The sequence below is a fragment of the Momordica charantia genome, assembly GCF_013281855.1.
Source record: "Momordica charantia cultivar OHB3-1 chromosome 9 unlocalized genomic scaffold, Mcharantia_2.0 BLBB01000009.1, whole genome shotgun sequence".
NCBI classification, from domain to species: domain Eukaryota; kingdom Viridiplantae; phylum Streptophyta; class Magnoliopsida; order Cucurbitales; family Cucurbitaceae; genus Momordica; species Momordica charantia.
In genome coordinates this window covers 7,574,308-7,599,810 of record NW_028275167.1, presented here as the reverse complement: position 1 = coordinate 7,599,810, position 25,503 = coordinate 7,574,308, and the positions used below count along the sequence as shown (strand labels likewise).

The following is a 25,503-nucleotide window of genomic DNA, read 5'->3' as shown; positions in this document are numbered from 1 at the left end:
GAGCTAAGGTGCCGATTTGGAGCTGCAAAATCTGAGCAGCAACATTGGGTAGAGCTGGGTTGCAACGAAAGCCGATCAATCGACAGTTTGGGAAAATTCTAAATCGATTGACTGATATCGATTCGATCGATCAGATTGGAATTGAAAATCACGTGAATGGTTTTTTTTCCTTTGAAAATTTTTGATTTTTTCTCTTGTGTGTTTCTATTCATGACACAATGGATGAAAGAAAAATAAATATATTTTAGAGTAGTCGTGAATGAATGGGAGGATGTGTATAGAATATAGATTAGTGGAACTTTCTTAAAGGTTTAAATCCTAAACCCATTAAATCATTAATTTCACACATTTCAAAGTTGCCTTTTGATAGAAAGAATGAGCCATTTCTTGATCCAAACCACACATTTCATCTTCAATTAATATAAAAATAGTATTTAAAAAATGTCTTGCTTTTTTTTCTTAGCAAGTTTTGTTTTTTTATTCTTTGCTTGGTAGGAAAATTAATTTTAAATTATACACATAGAAAGTCATTTTCCCTTTTTTTAGGATTACAATGAATCATTTTAAATTCATAGTGCACCTTTCATACATACACATATAATAACAAACAATGTTTTTTTTTCTTTTTTCTTTCTTTATTTTTTTTAAGAATATCAATCAATATTGTGCTTATATTCGGTAAGAAAATCACAATTTTCTTATACATAGGCTAAATATATAATAATGTTCCTTTTTTTTCTTTACTTATGTCTAATAATGTTATTAATGTTTTGTGCTATTTTCAATATGATCTCTATTATTTATTAAAAATTTTAATTTCATACTTTATTTATTGAGCATTTTTTAATCAAGATAATATTGTCATTAAATAATGATGAGGTGTGAATTTAAAATTTGTATTGTTTTTATGAGATTGTCGGTAGTTAACGTAGTAGCATTTTTAAATGGGACCCTTTTTTTTCCAAGAACAACACATTTTTGGTCCAATAAACTATTAGGGGTCATATATCATGTGAGTTAGGAAGTTTTTCAATTTTATAATTGGACATAATAAATAAAACATAAAGTATTTCCAACCAAAGTTAATACAATATATTTTTATGGATGTCAAATCATCATTCTATTAATTAATTTTTTAACATTTGGAGACAAAGGATTGGAATAGGAAAAAGAATGAAGTTTAAAAACGAAAAATAATATATATATATATATATATATATATATCCTTATTTATATTTCTTTTTCTTTTCTTAATATAACATCAATTATCAGGATTTAAACTTTATAAATGTTGAATGTGACATTAATTAGTATATAGATAATTATTCGCTAAACTATAACTTTGGTTCTTTAAGACTTTCAAGATTTCATCTATCTAGTTTTTACATTTTAAAACGTTTTAATTGCGCGTTCTTAAACTTTCAATTTTATATCTAATATAGGTCTCAGCCATTAATTTTATTGGTTTAATATTTATTAGCATATTGATTGACTTTGAACATAGAGATACGAATTTGAACCTACAACCTCTTAAAAGAATGTAAAAATGTCTTGATCGCGGAATTATACTCTATCTAGAATTTTAGATCTAAACATAATAGTAATATTTATAAGTTTAGCTTAATTGTGAATTAAATTTATAGATTAACTTTTATCTTTTAACACACAAATTATTTTGAGATATTTACACCTATCGTATGAAATAATTAATATGTATTTTCAAATATGGCATATATTAAATTTCAACCCTAGCTTTAGACATGCATCTAATCTAAACCTTTTCTAAATGGTTGTAGGTTCAAATCTACTGATCATATCTTGTGATGAAATATTTTTTAAAAAAAAAATAAATATCTTATGAAGTACGGTAATTATTATAAAAAACCAAAATTATAATATTACTTAAGGTTCAATTATTTTAAGAAAAATGTGAAATTATAAGTTTGGTTTCCAAATTTAATAGGTCTATTTAATCCTTCTATTTTAAAATTTTCGATAGGTCCTTCAACTTTTAAAATGATGTCCATTTAGTTATTATACTATAGATTTATTTTAATAGATCTCTTAACTTTCAATTTTGTATTCAATAGGTCCATGCATATTCATTAAATCGTTAATTCTTCGCTTTCACCATCAAATGCTTGCACCTGTCCGAAATCAATTCGTCATATATTATTGTTAAATAACATAGTTAGCACACCACATAAGCAATAATTGACAAGTCAACGACATGGATCTATTGAAATGTTTAGAAATCTATTAAAAACTTTTTAAGCTATATGGACTACATAAAACGCAACCTCAAAAGTTTAGACACCTTTTAGAAACATTTAAAATATATGGAACCAATAAACGAGGACTAAATAAGTAATAGAAACTTTTTAAAGTACAAAGATTAAATATAACTAAATAAACACACAACCCTCGGAGTTTAAGGACCAAATTTTTGTATTTTACCCTAACTTTTAGTATACATATAAAATTTATACTATTAAGTAAAATTGCTTCATTATCATTTCTATATATACTAAAGTTATACTTTCATGTTTATTTAACTTTTCTCTTCAAATTTTCCAAAATAAAACAAAACATCTCAAACCAACTCGAGCATATCTTAATAATCAAACATTTAAAAGTTAGAAAGACTAAAACCCCAAAACATATCATAAGCGCGTTCAACAAAAACAAAACACACCCAGATAAGTGAAAGGTTCGAGATCCAAAATGAGATTTAAACCCGAAATTAGGCTGTGAATGAGATATCAATCTTTTTACTAACTATGGAAATGCACACAAAAAGTAGGAACTTTAGAGCTAGCACGTCATGTTCATAGTCTTGAGAAAAGAAAGCTACAAAAATTGAAAGATTTGCGTGTGGTCCACACAAAGACAATAGGGTATGGCCTTCCCTATATATATATATATTCCCTCTTTTTTCTCCTTCCCCCAAACAAATTCTTATAAATCCCACAAACCTTCCCCAAGAACCTTCAAACTTTGCTCAATCATGGATCTCACAAGCAAGGACTTGCAGAGTGAAAAAAGAGCCAAGCAAGTCAAGGACTTCGACGATACCAAGGCGGGAGTCAAAGGTCTGTCAAACGATATCACCACTAAATCCAAAATTTTAAAAGTCAAAGGGTTGCAGTATATTTAATTTAATTGTTTATTCATATTCTTGACTAGGCCTGATCGAGGGAGGAGCGACCAGGATCCCAGGGTTCTTCATCCATCCGCCCGAGAGCGGGAGCGAGAGGGCAGGAGGGGCGGTGGCGGAGGTGCCGGTGATAGATCTAAGCGGCGAGCGGCGGAGGGAGGAGGTGGTGAGGGAGATTGGGGAGGCATGTGAGGAGTGGGGTCTGTTTCAGATGGTGAACCATGGGGTTCCAAGTGGGGTGATGGAGAAGGTGTTGGAAGCCATTGAAGAGTTTCATGAGCAGCCAAGGGAGGAGAAGATGAAGTGGTACTCAAGGGATCCTTCTCAGAAGGTCAAGTTTTATTGTAATGGAAATCTTCTCATCTCCAAGGCCGCTGGCTGGAGGGACTCCATATCCTTTGAGTTTTTGGACGGCCCTCATCTTCATCCTCACGAATATCCATCAATTTGCAGGTAACCTTTAATTATGATTGCAATAATTTTGTGTGTGTTCGAGTCTGCTTATGAGTATTTTGACTAATTCCACTCACTAAATAACTCATATCATTATTAGATTGACACTATATATTTCAAAGTAATATATAGTTTTGAACTACTCTATTTTTTCAGATCAAGATTAAGATTAATATAATAATTGGATACCTACGTTAATTCTCCTCCCTAAAGATTTAACTCGAAATTGATTTTCTCTTTTTTGGACGGATCAATAAGGTCATGGAAAATATTTGGGTTTATTTATCTCTTTTTAAAAATCTTATAATTTTAGTATCTTAGGTGGGGTATCACACCATGAGTCATTCTCCAAAATAAAAATAAAAAAGTTAAGTAACAACCTATGGTTTTGTGTTTCGATTTGCTCCCTATAGTTTTGAAAGTTTCAATTTAGTCTATGATTTTTGGTTCGGTTTCAATTTGGTCAACTCTATGGCTTGGGTTTTAACTCTTCTGATTTTAAAAGTTTCACTTTAGTTCATATGATTTTGTCGGATGCTTTTTCCCCAAATTGACCAAAAGAATTTTGTGGCAATGATTTGATATCCTCTATTTGTCTAATTGTGTTAGCGAGGCTGTATTAGAGTTTAGAATTGAGCAAAAGATATAAGGAAATAGCTCGGTGGAATCTTTGGGTGAGTAAAACATAATTTATGGATAGCTTGTTAGATTTAACAAAACCATTGAAACCAAATCGAAAGTTTTAAAACCAAGGATCCCTTGAAATTTAGAAACAACTATTTCTTTATATTTGTTAATATCTGTTGTATAGTTTATCTACATTTATATTAATCTCTGAATAATTCTATACGCTTTTAATTTCTTAAATAAAATTCTTTTTTATATCATCACAAAAATGAAAATTCAAACTCATGACATTTTAACTCATTTGAACAATGGTTGGGTTAGTTAGAGTAAATAAAGTTGTATATTAATAGCAAATTTAAGACATGAAGTTTGGGAAAAAAAACTGTCCACAAATTTGAAAAAGTAAAACCAAAATTGAAACATACCCCACAATTTGTCAAAATTAGGTAAAGGAAAAAAAAAGAACAAATAAATAATATTAGACGTGTGATTCTTTTTCTTCCTTTTTTTAAAAAAAAAATGTGATGGATAGTTTATTAAGACAGCTGTCAGAGAAACATATTTAAGACAAAAAGGGAATATACTCACAAAGACTCCTATTTTTAGTACATTTTCTAACATTCAAAATTACCCATAGAAATATTATGAATAATATTGAAGACTTATTTTAATCATTAGATTAGATTTTTTTTTCCTCAAATTAAGAGGCATTGAAGTGAAAGAAATTAATAAGTTAGAAAAAGAAATAAAAAAATTATAAAGATAGGAAAAAGTAATTCTTTCCTGTAGAAAACAAGTTCTAATAGAACCTTTTTTTTTTTTTGTCAAGATTGCAAAAAGTGTTTTTAGATTAAATACTTTTAAAATTATTGTATATTATTTTTAAGTGATTCACTTTTTCTATAAGCATTTTTTGATAATCACCTTCCTAAACAAGCATGTGACAACTCGTATTTTAGATATTGTTGTTGATAGAAATGTTGATGTCCATAATTTTTTATGTTTTATATATATTTTTTCATTAAATTTGTTATTATATATAGGAAACGTTGATTTACTCTTTATATCAATATAGAATCTACAAACACATAGACAGAGACATGTAAATGAAAATTTAATATCGTAAGTACACCATAGGATTTGGGATCAAAAAAAATGTCCAAAACTTTGAGAAAGTAAAACTTTCAACAAACAAAAAAATAGATAAGATAATGGGATTGTTTTTTGGGGTTAGATATCATGGGACATGGTTTTTAAAATGTGCTTGTGAATTGTAGGTGATAAATTGATTGATGGTTCTCAAAAATAGCTGTCAAATAAACATGTTTAAGACAAAAAGAGATTTTTTTTTATTTAAAAAAATGTTTAAAAAACACATTTGATCCCCGGGAACTTCAGTTTGTGACAATTTAGTCCCTATACTATCCTTAAAGTAATAATTTAGTCCCTGAACTTTAATTTGTAACGATTTAGTCCATATAGTTTAAAATTTGTAACAATTTAGTCCCTATCGTAAAAAGTTTTATTAAAATTAAGTGTGAAATTTTATCATATAACAATTTAATCTTTCTAATTTATAAACATATTTGGTCATTCTTTAATTTATCAATATATACAAACAACAAACTTAACAAAAAAAAAATTCATATAAGGACTAAATTGTTATCAATTTTAGAATACAATGACTAAATTGTTACTTAAAAAAAAGTAGATTAAAAGTGTTTTTTAACCCGAAAAAAACCAACTGCCACACTATGTAACCAAGCGGTTTAAGATAGGTTTCTTTGAAAATGCCAAATATGTTTAAATACATTTGATGTTTTCGTTATATTGTAACCGATTGCCACACTATATTTATCTTTAGATTTAAATTAATAATGTTACCTCTATCTAGTATACATATTGTTCTTCTAGAATAGTTTCATATATATATATATTTTTTTTTTCTTTTTTCCTTTTAGAATCTTATTTTCAATCATGTGTTTATTGCCAATAATCAAATGACTTAAATTCACTAACGAAGGGATGATGTAACATGAAAATAATTTTTTTGTAGTAGGCAAAAAAAAAATCTAATGCACATGTTGTATCAAAAAAAGAAAAAGTCGAAAAAATCTACTCACTTCTCTTAAAATAATCTAATCCATAATAACTTACTCACCAAAAATAGGTCATCATAAAGAATGGAAACACTAGAAATACTATGACAATAACAACAAATAGCCTCACGAAAAAAAATATATATCACCATTAAAACTCGAACATTGTTGTGATGGTAAGAATTCAATCAAAATTAATTCATTACCCAAATAATGAACCGAAAGCTTTCAAAAGATTAAAGAAGAGTTCACCATTAATTTTGAAATGGTAAAAAGTACTTTTCAAAACTTTCATTATTCTTTTGCGACATATTCATACCATGGTTATCTCAAAAGTCTTCTCAAACTCATTCTAAAACTAAAAGCCAGCTCCGGCACGAGTATTCGGTGCACGTAGCAGAGCATTACGAGTAATATTACCTGATACATGACACTATAGATACAAGATTTGTGTTTGTGAAGTGTGTGGTTTTGATTTGACAGAGAGGCAGTGAGTGAATACATGAAGCACATAAGAGAGCTAAGAGACAAGATATCAGAGTTGATATCAGAGGCATTGGGAGTCCCCACTGATTACTTTGCAAGATCAGAATGTATGAAATCTGAGACTCTTGTGTGTCACTATTACCCAGCCTGCCCTCAACCAGAGCTCACATTAGGCACAATCAAGCACTCAGACCCATCTGCTTTCACAATTCTCCTCCAAGACACCACTGGTGGCCTCCAAGTCCTCCATCAAAACCAGTGGCTCCATGTTTCTCCCCTCCCCGGAGCGCTCCTCGCCAACATCGGCGACTTTCTCCAGGTCCGTTCGTTCTTTCTTTCCATCCTTGTCTAGGCCATAACTTGATGGGTGTTGTTTTGTTTGATTGATGCAGCTGATCACCAATGACAAGATCAAGAGTGTAGAGCACAGGGTGTTGGCAAGGGGCACTGGGAAGAGAGTATCAGCAGCATGCTTCTTTTATCCAAGTGCAAGACATAGGCTCACACCTTATGGACCTGCAAAAGAGTTTCTATCTGAGGACAACCCACCCATATACAGATCGACTAATATCAATGATTATCTTATCTGCCATATGCTCAAGGGACAGGATGGTAATTCAGCCCTACCACATCTTAGAATATGAAACCCCCTTTTAGCACAAAGGAAACTCCATATACTACAAAAATAAGTTTCAACTGTAGTTTTCACCAAAGAAACAAGCACCATAAATTAAACGGTATTTCCATAGCAATCAGAGTTATAGATTTTCAGTTTACGGGGGTAGTATGGGATCTGTAGTAGGCAAGAAAATCATCTATTTGCAGATATAGGAAGGAAGTTCTATGCAAGCAACGGGAAGAATTGTTCAAATATCAGGCTTATTTAGGTGGTGTTATAAATGTCCTAGCATACTGGGGACAAGCAAACCGGTAGAAGTGCAATACCACATATACGAGAACACTTGTATTGTTCAAATGAACTTATACTATTAAAATTGAGTCTTACAAATACAGAATAGTTGCACTCTATCAAGTAGAAAACCTTTTGTACCTCTCAAACAATGACAACACTTGCTAGAAAACACACCAAACAAGTAAAAAAAGAAAAAGTTTTTCACACATGGAAAGTGGAAACAATAATGCTCTTCACAGAAACTTGGCTTGCTTTTAGAGCACCCTTCTATAGATTCTTATGTTTCTTTTTTCCTAGTTCATATTCAAGAACTGTATAGGGAAGGGTGAATATCTCTGAGCAAAGTGGTGATGCACTCCAAAAAGCAGGAGATAGATGAATGGTAAACTCACACTATTTTACAGAGGAATCTACACAAACAATAGTTGCAAAAAGTTTGAGCGGTTGAAGAAGCTGTCACATTGTATTGTTACTGCGCTGTAGAATTTGAACAAGGGACCATAAGATATCCATCCTGTGTATGCTTCTGTTATTCTCCCCCTACAATAGTTTCAAAACCAGATATATCAATACAATGATTGATAAGTACCATCAATTCGCCTTCACATCACCATACAAATTTCAAGTTCTATTATTCTATGCAATTGGACTATTTAGCCAAAAATGGGTTAGAAAAAACCATTGTATAAAGTCTTAAAAGAGACCAAACCAAGATATTAGTTCCGTTTGACGACTATTTTGTTTATATTTTTCTGTTTTTGAAAAATAAATTTATAAACACTTCTTCCGCTAATACTTTTCTTTGTTTAGAAATCTATTTATTAAAAATGTTTTCAAAATAATTTTTTTGATAAGAAAATGTTTTCAAAATAATTTTGAAAACCTATGAGAAAAGTAGTTTTTAAAAATTTGTGTGTTTGAAATTTAGCAAGAATTGAAATATATTTTTAAGGTAATAAACATGACAAAGAAATTATTAAGAAGCCAACATCAGTTTTAAAAACAGAAACTACAAACGATATTAGTCATCAAACAAGGCCCTTATTATATTAATCCATCCAGTTCTCTCAAACCAGGTTACTATGGTGGATTGCATTAGCAGCAGCAGCACTAAAGGGAAGAGAGGAAAGAAAAATATAATTTTTCCCAACCAACATTGAGAATTCTGATTTGGATTTTATTATACCTCAACCACAAAACAAATCCACGTTTTCTCGCCATGGGCTTCCGTTATGCCTTTTAGAATTGTCAGTCCCAAGCTTCTAATAGCCTCTGCTATCTCCAAAAAATGGCTGCATTCTTCACACAACATCTGAAAAGAGGTGTATTGTATCAATTGTTATAAATTATAATGTAAAACCAGGAAAAACTAAGGTCCCATTTTATAACGCTCTCGTTTTTGTTTTTTATTTTTCAAAGTTATGCCTACCATCTCTCAATTTCTTTGGTGTATTTTTCACTATTTTTATAAACACATTTGAATTCCAAAAACTAAAAAAAGTTTACTAAAACTACCCTTCAAAAAAAATTGGCTTAGATTTTGTAAATGCTTTTAAAAAGTAGATAACAAAGTAAAAAACGCATTGGTGGAAGTAGGCTTGCTAATAAGCTAAATTTTCAAAAATAAAATAGTTGTCAAATGGGCCTAAATAATCAAGGAAGGAAAATAAAAGCAAGAGATAGATGGCTAGAGTTACAACACATTTCAATTTATTTAATCTTTACTGTGGGAAAAAGACCAATACTTGCTCTCTAATAAATGAAAGATTAATTTAACCATTTCATAAATCATACCTCTACAAGAATCTGCCCATTCTTGTTGAGATTCTCCACAATTATCGAACAAACTTTAAGTTGACCACCCACCTCAACTGCCCAGCTTGAACCCTGATCATTATTTGAGGATCCTAGCATGCCATTTTCCTTCTGATGCAACTATAAATACATAACATGTAAGAAGTGGAGAACAGTGTTCAAGATTATCACATAAAAATGTTACTTCAGTGCAGACAAGTTGAAAGTCTAAGCTACTATCACAAGGAACACAAGATGTAGCGAGGCCATTTTCCATAATAATTGTTATCACCCGTCCTATTTATAGACCTTATTTCTTCGGATGATAGCCATCTCATCCTGTGTTTTTTAAAGCACAATAGCCTTCCAGAACTTAAGATCAAGACACAAAAAAAAGGCTTTTGTCTCAAGTCGCACAATAAAAAAGATGTAGATAATTTTTTTTATACAAAAGAGTTAGTGAGAAAGTTAAGAAATTAGAGGCTTTCTAAACGGTTAATTAGGTAAAAAAAGGGGGATTTGAAAGATATTTTTAATTTCTTTTAAAAAATTAAAAAAATAACATAAATAAAACAGCCAAAAGGCCCTAAGGCATGTGCACTCCCTTTGGAAGAGTGTGCGCCTTAGTTAGGGTGCCTCACTTCTTTGGGTTTCTTTGAGTAGCGCACCTAGGCGTGCGCGCCTAGGTGTGCTTCTCAAAACACTGATGCCACCGGCGTTAGCTTGAGAACAATCAGCATGATAATGGAAAAGGAATAATACGAAACAGGCTTTCTAACCATGTAGGAAAAGAAAATAACTTTCTTGTTACAGTAGGGTTTCTGAGCCAATTACCTTCATGTTTGCGCATTTATTTAGCTTGTCAGCATGCTTGGTGATGCCTTGCAAGAACAACATGTGCTTGATTGTGCGCTCCAGCAACGAATCAATACTACACTGATATAAGCAAGAAGCTTGTAAGAGGAAGAAGCAAAAGAGTAATGAAACATTCTAGTTCCATCAAAATGAAAAAATGGATGAAGGGCTTCTCAGAAGTTACTTTTGCTCCATTTGGCACTAGCTCTCGAAGTTCTTTGATGCGGTCCTGGATCAATTGTCGGTCCCTCGGCCTGGGCCTACAACTCTCACCAGGTTTGGCCCTTCTCTTATTGTTCTTTGCAGGTTCTGAAGACCTCTCCAGGTGCTCACTGCCAGTACCGGAATAAGTCGACGAAAACCCCTTTGGGGACATCACCCCACATACTCCTGATGAGCTTAAAGAGTTCTGCATGTCCTCTCCAATAAAAGATGATTGACTTTGACCCATTGAGTAACCTTCCGAACAAGCAGATGTTGTAATATTTGTGGAAGGCTCGGGAATTCTTTCAGTTGTTAACAGGGACTGTCCAGATTTGCATAGAGATGTGTTGCTTTTGACATCAGAACCGCTGTGGCAAACATCAGCCACTACTGCTTCTAGAAGACGCTCCATCGGTGAATCAGATGTCAACTGGCTACCACTCATTCCCTCAGATAACTCGAAAGCTTTACTACCAAAACCGTACTCCACTTGCCAGTCAAGATAGAGAGCATCTTTCAGAAAAGCAGGCCCGAGTACTTCATGGAGCTCATAACCAGCAGGGAACTTCAATGATGTGTTTGATGGATACATATCAGTTTCATTTCGAATCTCCAATGCTTCAACGTCATTTTCCAAGCACATTTCTGTAGGGTTGGTTCTTCTCAACATCCCATTGTGATTAACTCCATCACATGCAGAAGAGGCATGAGAATTCATAGGGAAGCATGCATCATTTGTCATGATCTTCTCAGCTGGAAGTAAATTACCACATATATTAACCATATCCATGGTTGAGTTTTGCAATCGTACATGTACTTTGTGTTTCAAACCAACTGCCATATCTTTGCACCCACTAGGCTCCCCTACACACATCCTATCATCAATCGACCTCACTTGTGATTTCAAACCCTGCACAATGGTAGCATCCGGTTTTGTTTTCAGAGATTCATTGCCCCCAGATCCTGACAACTCTATCCCCACACTCTTGCTGACCATCTCAACTTCATTTTTCTGATATACAGGAAGTAGATAATAAGAGAATAATCCCAAGTTTTATCACAGGGTGGAAAATTTAGGCAGCAAATATCTGAACTTTCTCAATTTTCACTAGTAGTTAAAGCAACCAGGAGTCACCTCTGTTACTAAGCTTTTAGTTGAAATGTCCGCCTGCAGAAGAGGAAAATCGATATCATTTAGTCTAACCAGTATATCTGTATACGAAGTGCAGAGGACACAGCAGATCCCAGTGATTTAAAACGCACACAGGTGCACTTCTCTGAGAAGAGTGAGGTGGTGCCCTAAATGAATCTCTGAGGGCCTTTTCTTTTTCTTTTTCTTTTTTTTTTCCTAATTCTTCTGTGAAGAAACCAACAAATATCTTAAAAAATGTTCATTTTTCTCCAAAATCTCTCACAACACTCTAATTTCTTAAAATTAAACTTTTCATTATCTTATTATTGATAATACTATTTCTTTTCATAGATAAATATTTTATTTATATCTTTCTACTTGCAAACTGCGACTGAATAAAAATAATTAAAAAAAAAAAAAAAAAAACCTTGCCCTTTTTTTCGCGCCTCACACTTAAGCTGGGGAGGACTAGTGCGCTTTACAGCACCTCATGATACTTTAAACAATACTGGCAGATCCTACATTCCTACCCTATCATATCGAACTAATACAGAAATTCTTCTATTGCATAAATGAGGGCAAAGAGGGGAAAGGGTAAGAGATACAGAAAGAGAGTTACCATGTATCCTGAACTTGTACAAGAATGCATCGGCTTAATATGCCCAGCTGAAGATTCTTGAAGAGTTAGAAAGATATTTCTGATGCGAGTCACAAGATTGATATCCTCAGTGACCTAATTCCAATAAGAAATGCACACAAAAAATAAACTAGAATGAGATAACATGCAAATTGAAGGAAGCCATTAATTTAATATTTTTACAATATCCTTGCATTCCTTCGTGCACGTTAAATCAAATGTTTTATCATTTAATGCATGGATGGTAACAAAACTACTAAAATCTGACAGATATTAACACTACTGAGAATGGAAACATAATGTAAGTCTCTTCATCCAAAAATAAATAAAAAGTAAACAAAATTTAAGTCTTCATCCTCTCGGGGCTTGTTTCATAACGTTTCAGTTTCGTGCTTCTCATTCCTGTTCTTGTTGTTCCAGTGGAGTGGAAATAAAATGAGAAACAAGAACATTCCAAACAACTCTTTAATTGTTCCAATTTACAAATAGATAAAAACATGCATACAGTTACCCGTTATTTAAGCCATGGGTACAAAGCTACTAAAATATAAGTTATATAACAGATACCAAATACTAACAATCATAAGGAACGTAAGGTTACAAGAACGGAATGCATTTCATTGTCAGAGATGCCTATTATATGAAACAAGTTGGCAAACTTTCACAATCTACCAGAAGGAAGTTTCTCTTACTTTATCTAAAGACCCAAGCTGCAAAACACCATGTGGAACAACCGCTACAACAACAATAGTCTACAGAGCAGATAAATAACATTGGTAGTGTGTTAGCAAAATATATAAATAAATTCGTGAAAAGAAAACTTGCATAAGCTGGATTTATTTTCAATTTTTTCATCCATACAGAATATAAGCAGTTGAATTCGCGACCCATCTAACCCAATTTTAATCAAAGTAGACTATCTGATTCCTTGACCAAGTTAGTCAAAGTAGATCTACTAATTCATGGTAGAACCTTTAGATTGTTGTATCCAAACTTCAGTTTTCAATTTTCATGGTTGCCGAAATAAGCCAGAAACTACGAATATGATTCCAAGGAAAAAAGGTAAAATTTATCTTAATTCAAAAGAGCTAATCGAAATCATATATTTTGGATGTTAGAACACTGATATCTTTAAAGAAACAATGGTCAACACTAAAAAGCGGAAATTAAGGTATTGGGTAGAATAGGAAAATGTTCTTTACTTTGTAGAAAAAAGACACCCATTTTTCATTTTTTTCTGGGTGTATGCATTGGTGAGATAGAGAGGCTGCCATACCTTAATGCCAGCTGAAAATTGTGTTTGCCAACCGTCACAATACTATTGAAATATGATCAGAAAAAATGAGTAAAGTAATACAATCCCAAATAGTCAAAAAACAAGCATTTAATTATATACCTGAAATCATAAGATAAACTGCATTAACTTAAATAATTGCAGAACGGAAAAGTATGGCACCTCAAGTGTTGAAGAGAAATTTGGTATTTGCTCGTCTGCAGTAATCCATTGATGTTTTCCAGTAACTGCTACTTGCCCAACAATCCTGCAAAGGAAAACAATAATTACAATAAAGATGAAGTAAATTACAACTTCATAAAAATTCCTACCTATAGACACTGAGTTAATCAACAATCCCAATTCTTAACTCAAAATATAGAAGTTGGCTGATCGAAGTCACATGAAGCACAAGAAAATTTATTATAAATATAATTAGTGAAAGGCATTATCCATTATGATTCCCCTTCTACGCAAACTTGATTTAAGGATAAAATATAAAATTATATCGAAGACTATGGCTTTAACTAATCATATGATAACCATAAAGGATGACAAATGTTAAGATGCTTACCCTTCCCCAAGAGAATATACATGATAGGACATCTTCGCCACAGCTAAACCGAGAGGGTCATGTGAAAAATGACCATCATGAAACTTCTCAAGCGTTTTTCTGAAAAACTTGCTCTCTGGGGGATCATGTTGTTCAGAATTGTCATAGTAGCCATCCTCCCAAGTCAGCACCCTGAATCCAAAGATAACATATGAATTACATGCCCTACACTGGAACAGTAAACCAATAGAAAGATTAAAACAGGGCAAGGGAATTGCTGGAAAGCATAGAGCTATATTATCCGCTGAATAACAAACACTAGGAACAGCCATCCGAAAGTTTCAGTTAAAGGAAAAGAAAAAGGACTACTCCAATGTAACTAAGCCACAAAATGGAAAGTAGTCTCTGCACAAAGAGTTGGCAGATCAAGACAAGCAACATCGTACTTGAATAACCATCAAATTTCTCTACTTCACAGTAAAGCATCCAAGAACCACATACAGAACAAATATTTTCTTTAGCAAGGACAAAAAGAGCTTGATATTTCATATCCCAATGACTTACATTCGAGCTCGATGTTTAAGTTTCCAAAAGACAGCGTACTTCCATTCCGAGTTGCAACAAAGGCTTTTGAGTATTTGGTGCAAGTCAGTAGTCCCCATCTCTCAACTGAACAATTTTTGTCTAATAAAAAGAATACCCTCCCAAAACAGGGCTTGTTACTAAAACTCCTTGAAAAATCCCCCAACTCTAAACACCTTGGAAAAATCCCCAACTTCCCTAGCTTCCCCTATACGAGCCTCTACCCGCCTGTTTTCTCCTCAACCCCGCTCGCCGTTTTATTGGCGGTCCAACTGTAGGTAAGAGCAGACGATCAGTTCCCATCCCCCTTAAACTCAAACAGCCCAAAAAAAAACCCTAATCAAGCGCACAAATTCTTCAATAAATTCAATACAAAGAAGACGAGATCATCGAACTTTCAGCACCAACAATATAGCCTCTAACGCAGTGGACTCCACAAGAGTTGGTACAACAATCCATGACGAACAACAACAGCAGAGAATCTCAAAAACACTCCAGCGACACGGATCACTGAAACAAGGGGAAAATTAAACCCTAGCTTATGTCGGACGACATGGATGAACTTACGAAATCGTCATAAAAACAAAAAGAAACAAACAACAACAACAACAGGAGGCGTAAGAAGAAATTTTCAAGAACCCCAAAAGCGTAAAAGAGAGAAAAAAGAGAAAAGGGACGGATTTCAACAAGCCCCTTTACTGAGAGGAACAGTTTCGAAGCTTTTTGACCGAAAGAAACGACGAGAATCACAGAGAAATTCAACGCCCTGATCTACATTTCCTGGCATTGTCCTCAATACTTTGGCTCCGAAATTCGCAGAGAGATCCCTCAGCTTTTTTCTCGCGAACTGGGCAGTAGTAGAAGAAAAAAGGGCTTCAATTTCTGGTGTATTTTGTTTGGTTTCTCACTTTTTTCTGAGGGCAGTAACAGAAAAAACCCACACAAATGAAACCAACGGATCGTGGAAGAACAACTTGAAAACGAACGGCTTTATTACAACCGGACGGCGCAGTTTAGCGCTGCCGGCGAACCGGGAGCCGCCTCTGCTGTTAAACTCATCCGGCGTAGGTTAGAAGAGGATTCCTTTTTTAGTGGAAGGGTATTTTGGTAATATCGGTGGAGAAGGAGGGCAAGAAGGGAAATGAAAATTATAGGTGTAGGCTTTTTTCGTTTTTTTTCCCACGATAGATTCCAACTCACCGTCTTTTGATTTGAGATAAGTATCTCAATTAATTGAACTATGCTTGGTTTGGTCATTGGAGGTTTGTTCAAAATGGTAATAAGTGTCTTGTCCACCCACTTAAGCTGAACTTGGGAATAAAATTTGAATTTAAGATACGAAATAATTGGGAAATGTTTTAGTTCTCTCCTAGTATCAACCTCTCTGTGCATACTGAATTTTCCTTCATAGATAATTATTCAACATTGTTCCTTTCTAAAGTCCCATAAGAGTACTGGACTCGAATCCCAAAAAAATCTCAATACCATTATACTACGTATCCTACTCGTATTCATTATCATCCATGTATACATCATTTAAGAATAACACGGGAGTTCAGAAGTATGAAAAAATTATTTGTGAAGGAAAATTCAGTGTGGACAAAAAGGAGTAGATATATTACAGAAATGCTATAAACTTTCTGGTTAGATCTCATATGGTTTGCAAATAATGTTGACGTGGTTGACAATGAGAATAGACGGTACAATTCACTTTGTGTGGGGAGGGTCAAAAAATGGCCAACAACATGATGTCTATGGAAGGAAAATGCTCCCTTCATTTTGTTTTTGAAAAAGAAAGAAAAAGGGAAATTTGCCATTATTTTCCCAATGCTCTCCCCCCTTTTTTAGACAAAGGGCATATGAATGTTTGGCACAATCCCTCCATTTCCTTTGAGGTCCTTTTCAATAACCATGATTTTATTGTTATAAAAGTTGTAACAATTACACCCCATTGCCTCCCTTGTCCATTTCCCATTTTTCTCTCCTCTAAAGGAGGTTATCTTTTGCATTTTTTGAAATGATTAATACATTGCTCTTTTTTGTTAGGGTTCTTGTTGTGGAGATCTTGAATGTTAGAGTTGTATTGTATCATAATGTTTGCTTTTTTAGACCAAAAGTGGGATATTCAAGGGGGGAAATGTGAAAATTACAACTTTGAGATCTAATCGTGTTAGTTGTGTTTTTTTTTTACTAGAGAATTCGAACTCATGACCTCTTGACCAAAGACAAGTATTAGTTACTGCTGATCTAAGTTCATGTTGGCTATCTTGTTAGTTGTATTCATTGATTATATTGATCTTGTTTGCCATAGTCAAATGTTCAACATAATAAAATATAAATTTGGGTGTTAAGAGTCTATTTGTAAGGTTCATGTTTCTTGTTTTTCGTTTTTTATTTTTTTACTTTTTTGTTTCTTGTTTCCTCTTTTTTGATAAATAGAAACCGAACTGCATTTAATATTTTTTTTTTCAGTTGTTTCTTTCTTTACTTATTGAAAAAAAATAGAAACATATTTGATAATCATTTCTTATTTCTCGGACTTTAAAATTTGTAATTAAAAAAAGTGAATTTCTAATATGAAAATTAATTTTTTAAAATTAAATATTCAAATCTTTTGGCTTATATATTTTTGTAATATTTATTATGCATTTTATAAATTAAAAATGATACATAATGATTTTATTTATGTTTTTTCAAAAATAAAAATAAAAATAGGAACAAGAAATAAGAAACTTGATTTTGGAAACATTTTTAAGGAATGAAGAACAGAAAACATAATAGTTATCAAACACTTATATTTCTCAAACACTAAAAACGAGAAAAAACAAGAAACGGATGAAGTTACTTCTAATTGAAGTTGTTTAGAAAGGAATTATATTTAAATTTAGGTATAAAATAATTAAGCTATGTAATTCGCTTGGTGAGCTAATTTTAACTATAAATTTTTAAATTCATCCAATTAAATTATAGACTTTAATAAGTGGTAAAGTAATACCTCCTTAAAATTAAATTGAAAACGTACTTTGTCCGAAGTGCTAAAAGTAAAATTACAAAAATGCTCAAACTCAATAGAATAAATAAATAAAAAGTCCATTGTGATCAGAAGAATTACAACAAATTATTTTAGAAGTAAACTTTGGTTAATAAATACAAAACTCTACGAGTTAGTTGTCAAGAATATGGAGGATCTATTCACATTGGATACAATTTTCACTCACGTTCATCATACTCAAAGTCGATGACATAATAACAATGGAAAAATTAAGGGAAAATAGAAGCCATGCATAAATCGTAATGAGTGTCATTTTGAGCATGAAAGTGCTCCAAAGTTAAAGTGTGGGAATTAGGGAAATCAAATTTGAATAAATTTAAAAGGTTTTTTCTTTTTCTCTCTCTTTTTTTTTTAATTTGCTTTTGTTTTAGGGTTTTTTGCTCAATGTTCTAATAACATACTTATTTCACCAATGTTTATTGCACCACACCAACAAGACATCATTTTGGGAATCCCATCATGTGTGTTATAACAATGGGTGATCTTGTGGGATTATTGCCATTGATTTCCAATCATTTTTTTTTCTCTTCTCTCTCTTCTTCTTCTTCTTTTTTTTTTTGGTTGGTTGGTTCCTATTTATGAAGGGAAAGTGATTGTAGGGAAAAAGAAAATCTACTTTTGGCCATAAATAATTAAGAACAAAACAAAATAAAGTTGAAAAGAGATTGAACTTTTCTTCAAAAAAAAAAAAAAAGAACAGAAAAGAGTTTGCACTATTGTTTTAGTTGTTAACGTCTCGTTTGATAATTATCTCATTTATTTGCCCACCATCTCTTTAGATGTTTTACGCTAGCTAAAAATTCAATCAAATTTCAAAAGACAAAATAGATATTTGGAAATTACCTTTTTTAGTTTTCCAAATTTAGCTTAGATTTTGAAACGTTAAAAAAAATGTAAAGTAGATAGCAAAACAAAGAAATGCATCGATGTATTTACAAGTTTAATTTTCAAGAACAGAAAATAAACAAAATAAAATGGTTATAAAATGGGGTCTAAACTTTCATTTTTATTATATTTTTTGTTTCTAAACTTCCTAACGTTTCACTTTAGTTTTTAGTCCAATTAGTATATTTTGTCAACATTTAACTATCGATATTAATGACATCGACTTGTTAAAATCGAAATGAAAAATTTGGTGCGTAGTTACAGCCTTTTAGATAATTCAAGAGCTAATTATATTCAATAATCAAAATTAAGGGATTAAATTTATAATTTAACCTCGTTTTTTTAAGAAACTATTTAATCGAAACTTAACAGAGACAAAATTGTGCTCATCTACCAACTTTTGGTCGAATGTCAGGTTTCGAAGAATATTTAGAGTTAGGTCAACTAATTAACAAAAATTAACGACAAAAAGAAATTAACGACAAAAAGGTATAAGTTTTTAGGTAAAGTTTTAGATACTAAAACATAATATTTGTAACTTTTTACGTATCAAAACGTAACATTTGAAAGTTTAGAGATCAATTTCAACCTATTTTAGTTCATAACTGCCATTGAAACTCATATTTGTTTTCGTAGAGAAGTTTATCTGGGATAAAAAATGGAATTTAAAAAATATTTATAAGAGAAAAGAAAAACTAAAAAAAAAAAGAACAAAGAACAAAGAAACGAAATGATCACAAAGATCAGTCATTAAAATCTAATACAATCAATTGCGCCTAAAATGTTTGCTTTTTGACTCAAAAAGATTCAATTTGTCCAAAGTGATTTCAGTGAGTTTACCTCAGTCCTTAGCAATATAATTCAGTATTAATCATACCATTTCCTTTTCTTATGGATTATTTCTTTTTCTTTCTCCTTTTTTTTTTGTTTGGAGGAAAGTGATGGATTAATTATTTCTTGTAGCATGATTTTATTAGGTAAATTATTTCCTCAATTTTGACCACGGTCAATATTAAGTATGAGAATGGTTAAGGGATAACTGACCGTAGATCTACATATCTGCGATAATATGATATTGTCTACTTTGGACATAAATCTCGTGACTTTGCTTTTGGTATCAATTAAAAAGATCTCATGCTATAAACTGTAGCGAATGTGCGCATATTATTTCCCTTATTCCGCCGAAGTAAAATACTATATGAAGTTTAGTAAATTTAATTAAAATAAATGTTATTTTAAACTTCAATGTTTTTTTTTCTTCCTACATTCAAAAATAAAATATAAAATATTTGTGTTTTACTCGTATGCTATATCAAATGAAACTTTGGGTTTTAATAAATGGTGAAATTAAAATTCTTTTATGTCGCTGATTTTTTTTTTTAAAATAAGAATTGTGAGTTGGATATTTCTAGATGTGTTTTAATGTTTTTAGCTAGATTTTGAGCATTTTATGGTCGAGCTTGGACGCTTTTTTACTTGATTTTGAGCAAATTGGTGATTGAATTTTGTATGGTTTATTGTTTAGTTCTTGAGTAATTTCTAAATTGAATTTTAATGATATTTAATATCATGAAAAGTTTAGAGTTTAATTTTATGAAAAAAAATTTCGAGGTGAAATTAACTCAAATGATTTTTTAACTAAAAAAATAGTAAAAATGACCTTTAAAAACAAAAACTTTGAAAAATACTTTGCTAAAATATGTATTTTAATCGCTACTTTTTCAGTCAAGAAAAGAAAAAAACTAAGTATGATTGACAACTCTTTTTAAATGTTAGAGAGATAGAGAGATATATGAGAAGAGAAAAATTCATTTAGTAACGAAAATAAAAGAAAAGTTTAGAGAGATAAATAATATAGATAGAAAAGTTAGAAAGAGTAAATTTAGAAAATAGAGAAAAATATTTAGAGAGAAAAGTTAGAAAGCTAAGAAATATGTTAGAGAAAGATAAAGAAATGTTAAGAGATAAAAAGAAAAATTTTAGAGTGAGAAAAGTTAGAGAGAAAATTAAGAGATTGAGTAAATATATATATATATAAGAGAAAGAGAGATAAAATATTTAGTGAGATAAACTTTTAGAAAAATAAATTTTTTTTTAGAACAATAAAGATGAGGATTCGAACTCACGATCTTTACCGAAGATAAGCGTCTTGATCAGTTGTACTATATTTATAAATATAAGTTAAAAGATATAAAACATATATGTTAGAGTGAAAAATAAATTAGATAAGTTAGAGAAAGTTTTTGCATATATATATTAAAATATTAGAAATAAAAAAGTGAGAGATATGTTACAAGAGAAAAATAAATAAAAGTCGTGTAAATAAAATTTTAGAGAGAAACTTACAAAGAGAAATTTAGAGAAGGAAAAATTTTTGAAAAATAAAATTAAAGAGATATATATTGAAAAAAAGAATAGTGTTGGAAAAACAAGTGATATTTTGACAAATAGAACTAAATTACGTTTTGTTTGTTTTTGAAATTTAAAACTCGAAAATTTGTAGAAGTGAAGATTCAAATTCACGACATTTTGGTTGAAAATAAATACAACCAGTCGAGGACTGAAGGCGGTACTTAATCAATTAAACTATATTCAAGTTGGCACATTTTAAGGTGATATAATTCTTCTTTTACATTTCTTTTAACTCAAATATTATGTCATACAAGTTTATCGTAAGTTAGTTTTAATATTGACAAAAATATATAGTTGGAAAAAGTTAAAAAGTTACATCCAAATATATGGGTGATTAAATTGAATCAATAGGATCCTAATTTTTTTTTATAAAAATTCCTTACCTATTGTACTTGAATTTGAATTTTATTGGTCTAAACATAACTCAACTAGTATCTTCATTGGTCGGATGTTCAAATCTTACTCTCACATGGTGTTTGAATTAAAGAAAAAAATAGCATATATATATATATATATATATATATATATAATATTAGAGGTGACTTTTTTTTTTTTAAGTATATTAGAGGTGACTTTTTACCATATTAATATATCTAAGAATAACATGTTCAATGAAATTATTTCAATTAAACAAATTTAGGTCTTTGTCGAAAAGGGCTTTTTTTTAGATTTTCGTTTTATTTTGTTTCTCCAAAGGGGTTCTTTTCTCTATATAGATGAGACGTTGAGTTCTTGACTTTATGTAATTTTTTGTCTTTAATGTTTGAAAAGACTAAAATTCAAAAAAAAAAAAATCAACAAAAAAAAAAAAGTTTGAAAAGTTATTTATTTATTTCATTGGATCAACTGGCGCATAGCTTTTCCTAAATTAGAAATTTACCATGATTTTATGTTTGTCGGATACATATAAAAAAATAGTAAAGAAATGTGCATAAAAAGAAACGAAAAGAAAATCAGTAGAAAATAAAGGCCATGAATACAAATAGACAAAGGAGAATGATTTATATCTCTTTAATTTGATTAAAAAAAATAAAATATGTAAAATTACAAATTTAGTTATTTGAATTTCGATGACAGTTTATTTAGACTCTAAATTTTATATAATTTAAATTATATTTCTAAACTTTAAATTTTGATTTAATATAATCTATATGTGGTTCACATTGTAATTAGCAATAAGGTGACGTAATATATTTTTTGAATAAAAATAGTTAAATTTTATTATGATGATAAGACATACCCATTGGATAAATATTAGGTTGATTTAATACGATGACATGATGAAAAAAAATATCAAAACAAGTAGACAGCTAGACAAAATAAAATGACGAAATTATAAAAATAAATTGATACATTGTTTCGGGAGGGGAAATACATGTCACTATATTTTGTTGATATATATATATATATATATTAATTTCTTTCTTCTAGTAAATGTTATATCGTGTCAAATCAATTAACAAATTGTAGTGAACTTGAGTTGTATAAAAGATCATGAGTTCAAATCTTCATTTCCATACATTGTTGTATTAAAAAAAATTATAATAGTGAGTATCCGTTTTCGTTTAAATAAACTAAAATAAAAAAAAAATCAATTGTAGTCGATCTATGAGGTAAGATCATGTAATGTGTTACCAACAATTTGTACTAAAATTCCGAAATTGCCCTCCCTCTCTCTCTCATTTCTCTCTCTAGAATGGATTGGAAAACCAACATCATCCCTTAGTAGATTTCATAGCTTAGCTTTTTACTAACATGTAATCTGCAAGATGAGTCCTTAGTCTCCATAGTCATGAGTGAGAGCTTTGATCTCTCTCCTTTTGTCATTCAGTCAATATAGATAGGCATCAAAATGGAACACCCATTTGAATACCAAAGTTGAGTTGTTGCATAATGCATATATATGTGACATTAGTGGCCATTACCTCAAATAATATATATATCTTTTTTCCCCCTTCACTATTATATTTTCATTTTTATAACCTCCTCTCCTTAGCAAGGATAAAACAATAGAGAAATCTAATTTCTTTGCTTAGTAGACCAATAATTCCCTAGTAGATCGAGACCTAATCTGATCGGTGTGTCTCTAGTTACGGTATATGACGATTGTTAAACTAGTAGTGGCTTATACGACTCGTAGTGATAAATCTCGTATCATTATATTGCTCTTCTCTTATAATATAGAAAATGACTCTTATTATAATTGAAAGAATAATAGAAGACTGAAGAAAAAGATCTAGGTATGTGCTTCGAGTTTAATTAATTTATTTTAAGCATCGAATAAGATGTTTGACCGACATTGTACCTAAGGTTAAATGTCGATGTCTCAATTTTATAAAATGTCGATTGAAATTCGATATCAATAGGCATTTTTTTAAAGAATTATACAAATAAAAAATTTATGATAAATATTTAAATTAACAACTATGTAATAATTTACACTTTTAAGTTTTAAATAAGTTAAAAATTATTAATATTAATCTTGTGACTATATTAGTGATATTAGCTTGATTTTTTAATATTTTGTATTTTTTTAATACTATGAAAATGTTGATTCACATCTTATATCGATGTCTAACCGAAGAATATATGAAAATGTTGATAAAAGTATCGACATGTAGATAGAAATTTAATACCCTGATTATAGTGGTGTCCAAACACCTTTTTTTTTTTTTTATCTTTACGAATAAGCTTCATCTTCTTACGCTTCTCTTACATTAATACCTTCAACCATTCGTCATTCTATTTCTATCACAGCAAAAAATGAATATTAATTCAAACATAACTCAATTAATTAAGGTATATATCTCGATTAAGAATTCCACCCCACACATTGTTTTACTGAAAAGAAAATCAAAATATGACTTTGATATTCTTTAAAGTAATTTTCTTTGCTTTTTTCGATAAAGAAAAAACAACAGAGCAGCCATTATTATCATTAATATCATTTTTATATAGTTTTTTTTCCCTCTCTTCGGTTGATAAGCTTGTCAACATACCCATAAAATTAGGACCATTGGTGGTCCCAAACAAATCTAAGTTATTAGAGAATCCTATGATATAAAATAATAGATATATTAAAAAAATATACATATTTTAATTAAGAAGATTTTGATTAAATAACAAACCTAAAACAGCACTAATGAAATCTAATTAATTCTTCATTTTTCATGATTGCTTTGATTGATTTAGTTTTTACAAGCCAAGCCATGTAGCAATCAACATATAGAGAGAAAATAAACAACATTCCAACAAGTAATTACTATATATCATTTTAATTTTGGATTTTTTTTTTGTGAATTATGGGCTTTTAGTAAAATATAAAATTTTATGGCAGTTTTGTAAAAAAAATAAAATAATGAATTATTATATAGTAATATATGTAAAACATTTTTTAAATATGGTAAGACTAAAATCAAGGAGAGATAGTATAGCAAAAAAAAATAAAAATTTCTAGGACATATAATGAAAGTTAGAATATTTTATTTTAAAAATAGTAACCAAATAGAAATGGTCAAAATCAAACCAGTAAAACAGTTAGAATAATATAAATGGATATTTTTCATTATCAATATCATTGGGCAATTTTTCAAAACAAGTGACAAATAGGGACAACTACAATAAATTCTCATAAATTTACTTATGTTTGGTTAAATTTGGACAAGTGTCTCGACATGATTTGACGATAGACATGGATCCACTTATAGAATTTTAAGTTTTATATGACAATCTAATTCAATCCCCTCTAATCATACTCCATCTTAATGCTTCTTTAATTTTATTATACTCCATCTTAATGCTTCTTTAATTTTATTTTTCCAGCCCATTGGTAAAATTTAGATACATACTTAACATAATGTATCCAAAGTATTTAAAAAATCAATAACGTTTGACATCAAATCAAGTTAGTGTCCTAAAAAGATTTAAAATATGCAATAATTATATACTATTTCTAGTAAAAGTTTAATAGAGATAAAAGATAATAATTATTTGGTATTGAAAAGGTCAATTCCTAACTACCCACAAAAGAAGCATGTAGAATTCATCCCAACCACGTAATTTTGGTAAAGATAAGGTGCTAATCTAGTCTTTGCAACCATTAATACATCAAAGATAAGATAGCATTTATGGTATTATTTTCTCATTCAATTAATTAACTACTACTACACATACACTTAGTTGATAACCCACTAGTTAAATCTCTCACCTTTCCCTTCTTAAAGGTTATTTTCTAAAATACTATCATTCCTTCTTTTTTTTCTCACTAAATATCTTTAACGATGTAATTGATGAATTTTGTTGATGCAAAAATTTGACATTTTGAGATTCTGCCAAATTTACACCAATCTTTTAGAATAAAAGGAATCGACGAGGCCTGCAAAACAGAGG

General features: G+C 30.6%; 2 protein-coding genes across 4 annotated transcripts; one reads left to right on the top strand and one right to left on the bottom strand.

The window, feature by feature from the left end:
• The first annotated feature begins 2,931 nt into the window (after positions 1–2,931).
• Positions 2,932–7,863, top strand: LOC111022870 (1-aminocyclopropane-1-carboxylate oxidase homolog 1). The gene is made up of 4 exons (XM_022300153.2): positions 2,932–3,092; positions 3,187–3,610; positions 6,820–7,141; positions 7,215–7,863. Exons 1-4 carry the CDS (start codon positions 3,008–3,010, stop codon positions 7,464–7,466), a joined length of 1,083 nt encoding a protein of 360 aa, XP_022155845.1. The 5' UTR covers positions 2,932–3,007; the 3' UTR covers positions 7,467–7,863.
• Positions 6,595–15,786, bottom strand: CPUorf7 (transcription factor bHLH155-like protein). 3 transcript variants are annotated; one of them, XR_015787073.1, is made up of 13 exons: positions 14,748–15,786; positions 14,205–14,375; positions 13,814–13,898; positions 13,634–13,675; positions 13,050–13,109; positions 12,340–12,453; positions 11,724–11,756; positions 10,569–11,600; positions 10,364–10,465; positions 9,530–9,670; positions 8,922–9,047; positions 8,128–8,275; positions 6,595–7,338 (listed from the first exon to the last, which is right to left on the bottom strand). XR_015787073.1 is itself a non-coding variant. In XM_022300150.2 (12 exons), the coding sequence occupies exons 1-12, from the start codon at positions 14,843–14,845 to the stop codon at positions 8,192–8,194; spliced, it is 2,088 nt and encodes a 695-aa protein (XP_022155842.1). In that variant the 5' UTR covers positions 14,846–15,786; the 3' UTR covers positions 6,595–8,191. The 3 variants fall into 3 exon arrangements, 2 of the variants coding, with proteins under 2 accessions (XP_022155842.1, XP_022155844.1); XM_022300150.2 differs by having other exon boundaries at positions 6,595–8,275; XM_022300152.2 differs by lacking the exon at positions 13,634–13,675 and having other exon boundaries at positions 6,595–8,275.
• Positions 15,787–25,503: the final 9,717 nt, after the last annotated feature.

What these genes read in the sequence shown, in the direction of transcription:
- LOC111022870 (XM_022300153.2), top strand. Translation starts at nt 3,008, where the DNA reads ATGGATCTCACAAGCAAGGACTTGCAGAGTGAAAAAAGAGCCAAGCAA. An exon ending in TACCAAGGCGGGAGTCAAAG is followed by an intron (nt 3,093 to 3,186) that starts GTCTGTCAAACG and finishes ATTCTTGACTAG; the next exon opens with GCCTGATCGAGGGAGGAGCG. An exon ending in ACATCGGCGACTTTCTCCAG is followed by an intron (nt 7,142 to 7,214) that starts GTCCGTTCGTTC and finishes TGATTGATGCAG; the next exon opens with CTGATCACCAATGACAAGAT.
- CPUorf7 (XM_022300150.2), bottom strand. Translation starts at nt 14,845, where the DNA reads ATGGGGACTACTGACTTGCACCAAATACTCAAAAGCCTTTGTTGCAAC. An exon ending in ATAAATGCGCAAACATGAAG is followed by an intron (nt 9,671 to 10,363) that starts GTAATTGGCTCA and finishes ATGTATTTATAG; the next exon opens with TTGCATCAGAAGGAAAATGG. An exon ending in ATGGGCAGATTCTTGTAGAG is followed by an intron (nt 9,048 to 9,529) that starts GTATGATTTATG and finishes ACCTCTTTTCAG; the next exon opens with ATGTTGTGTGAAGAATGCAG.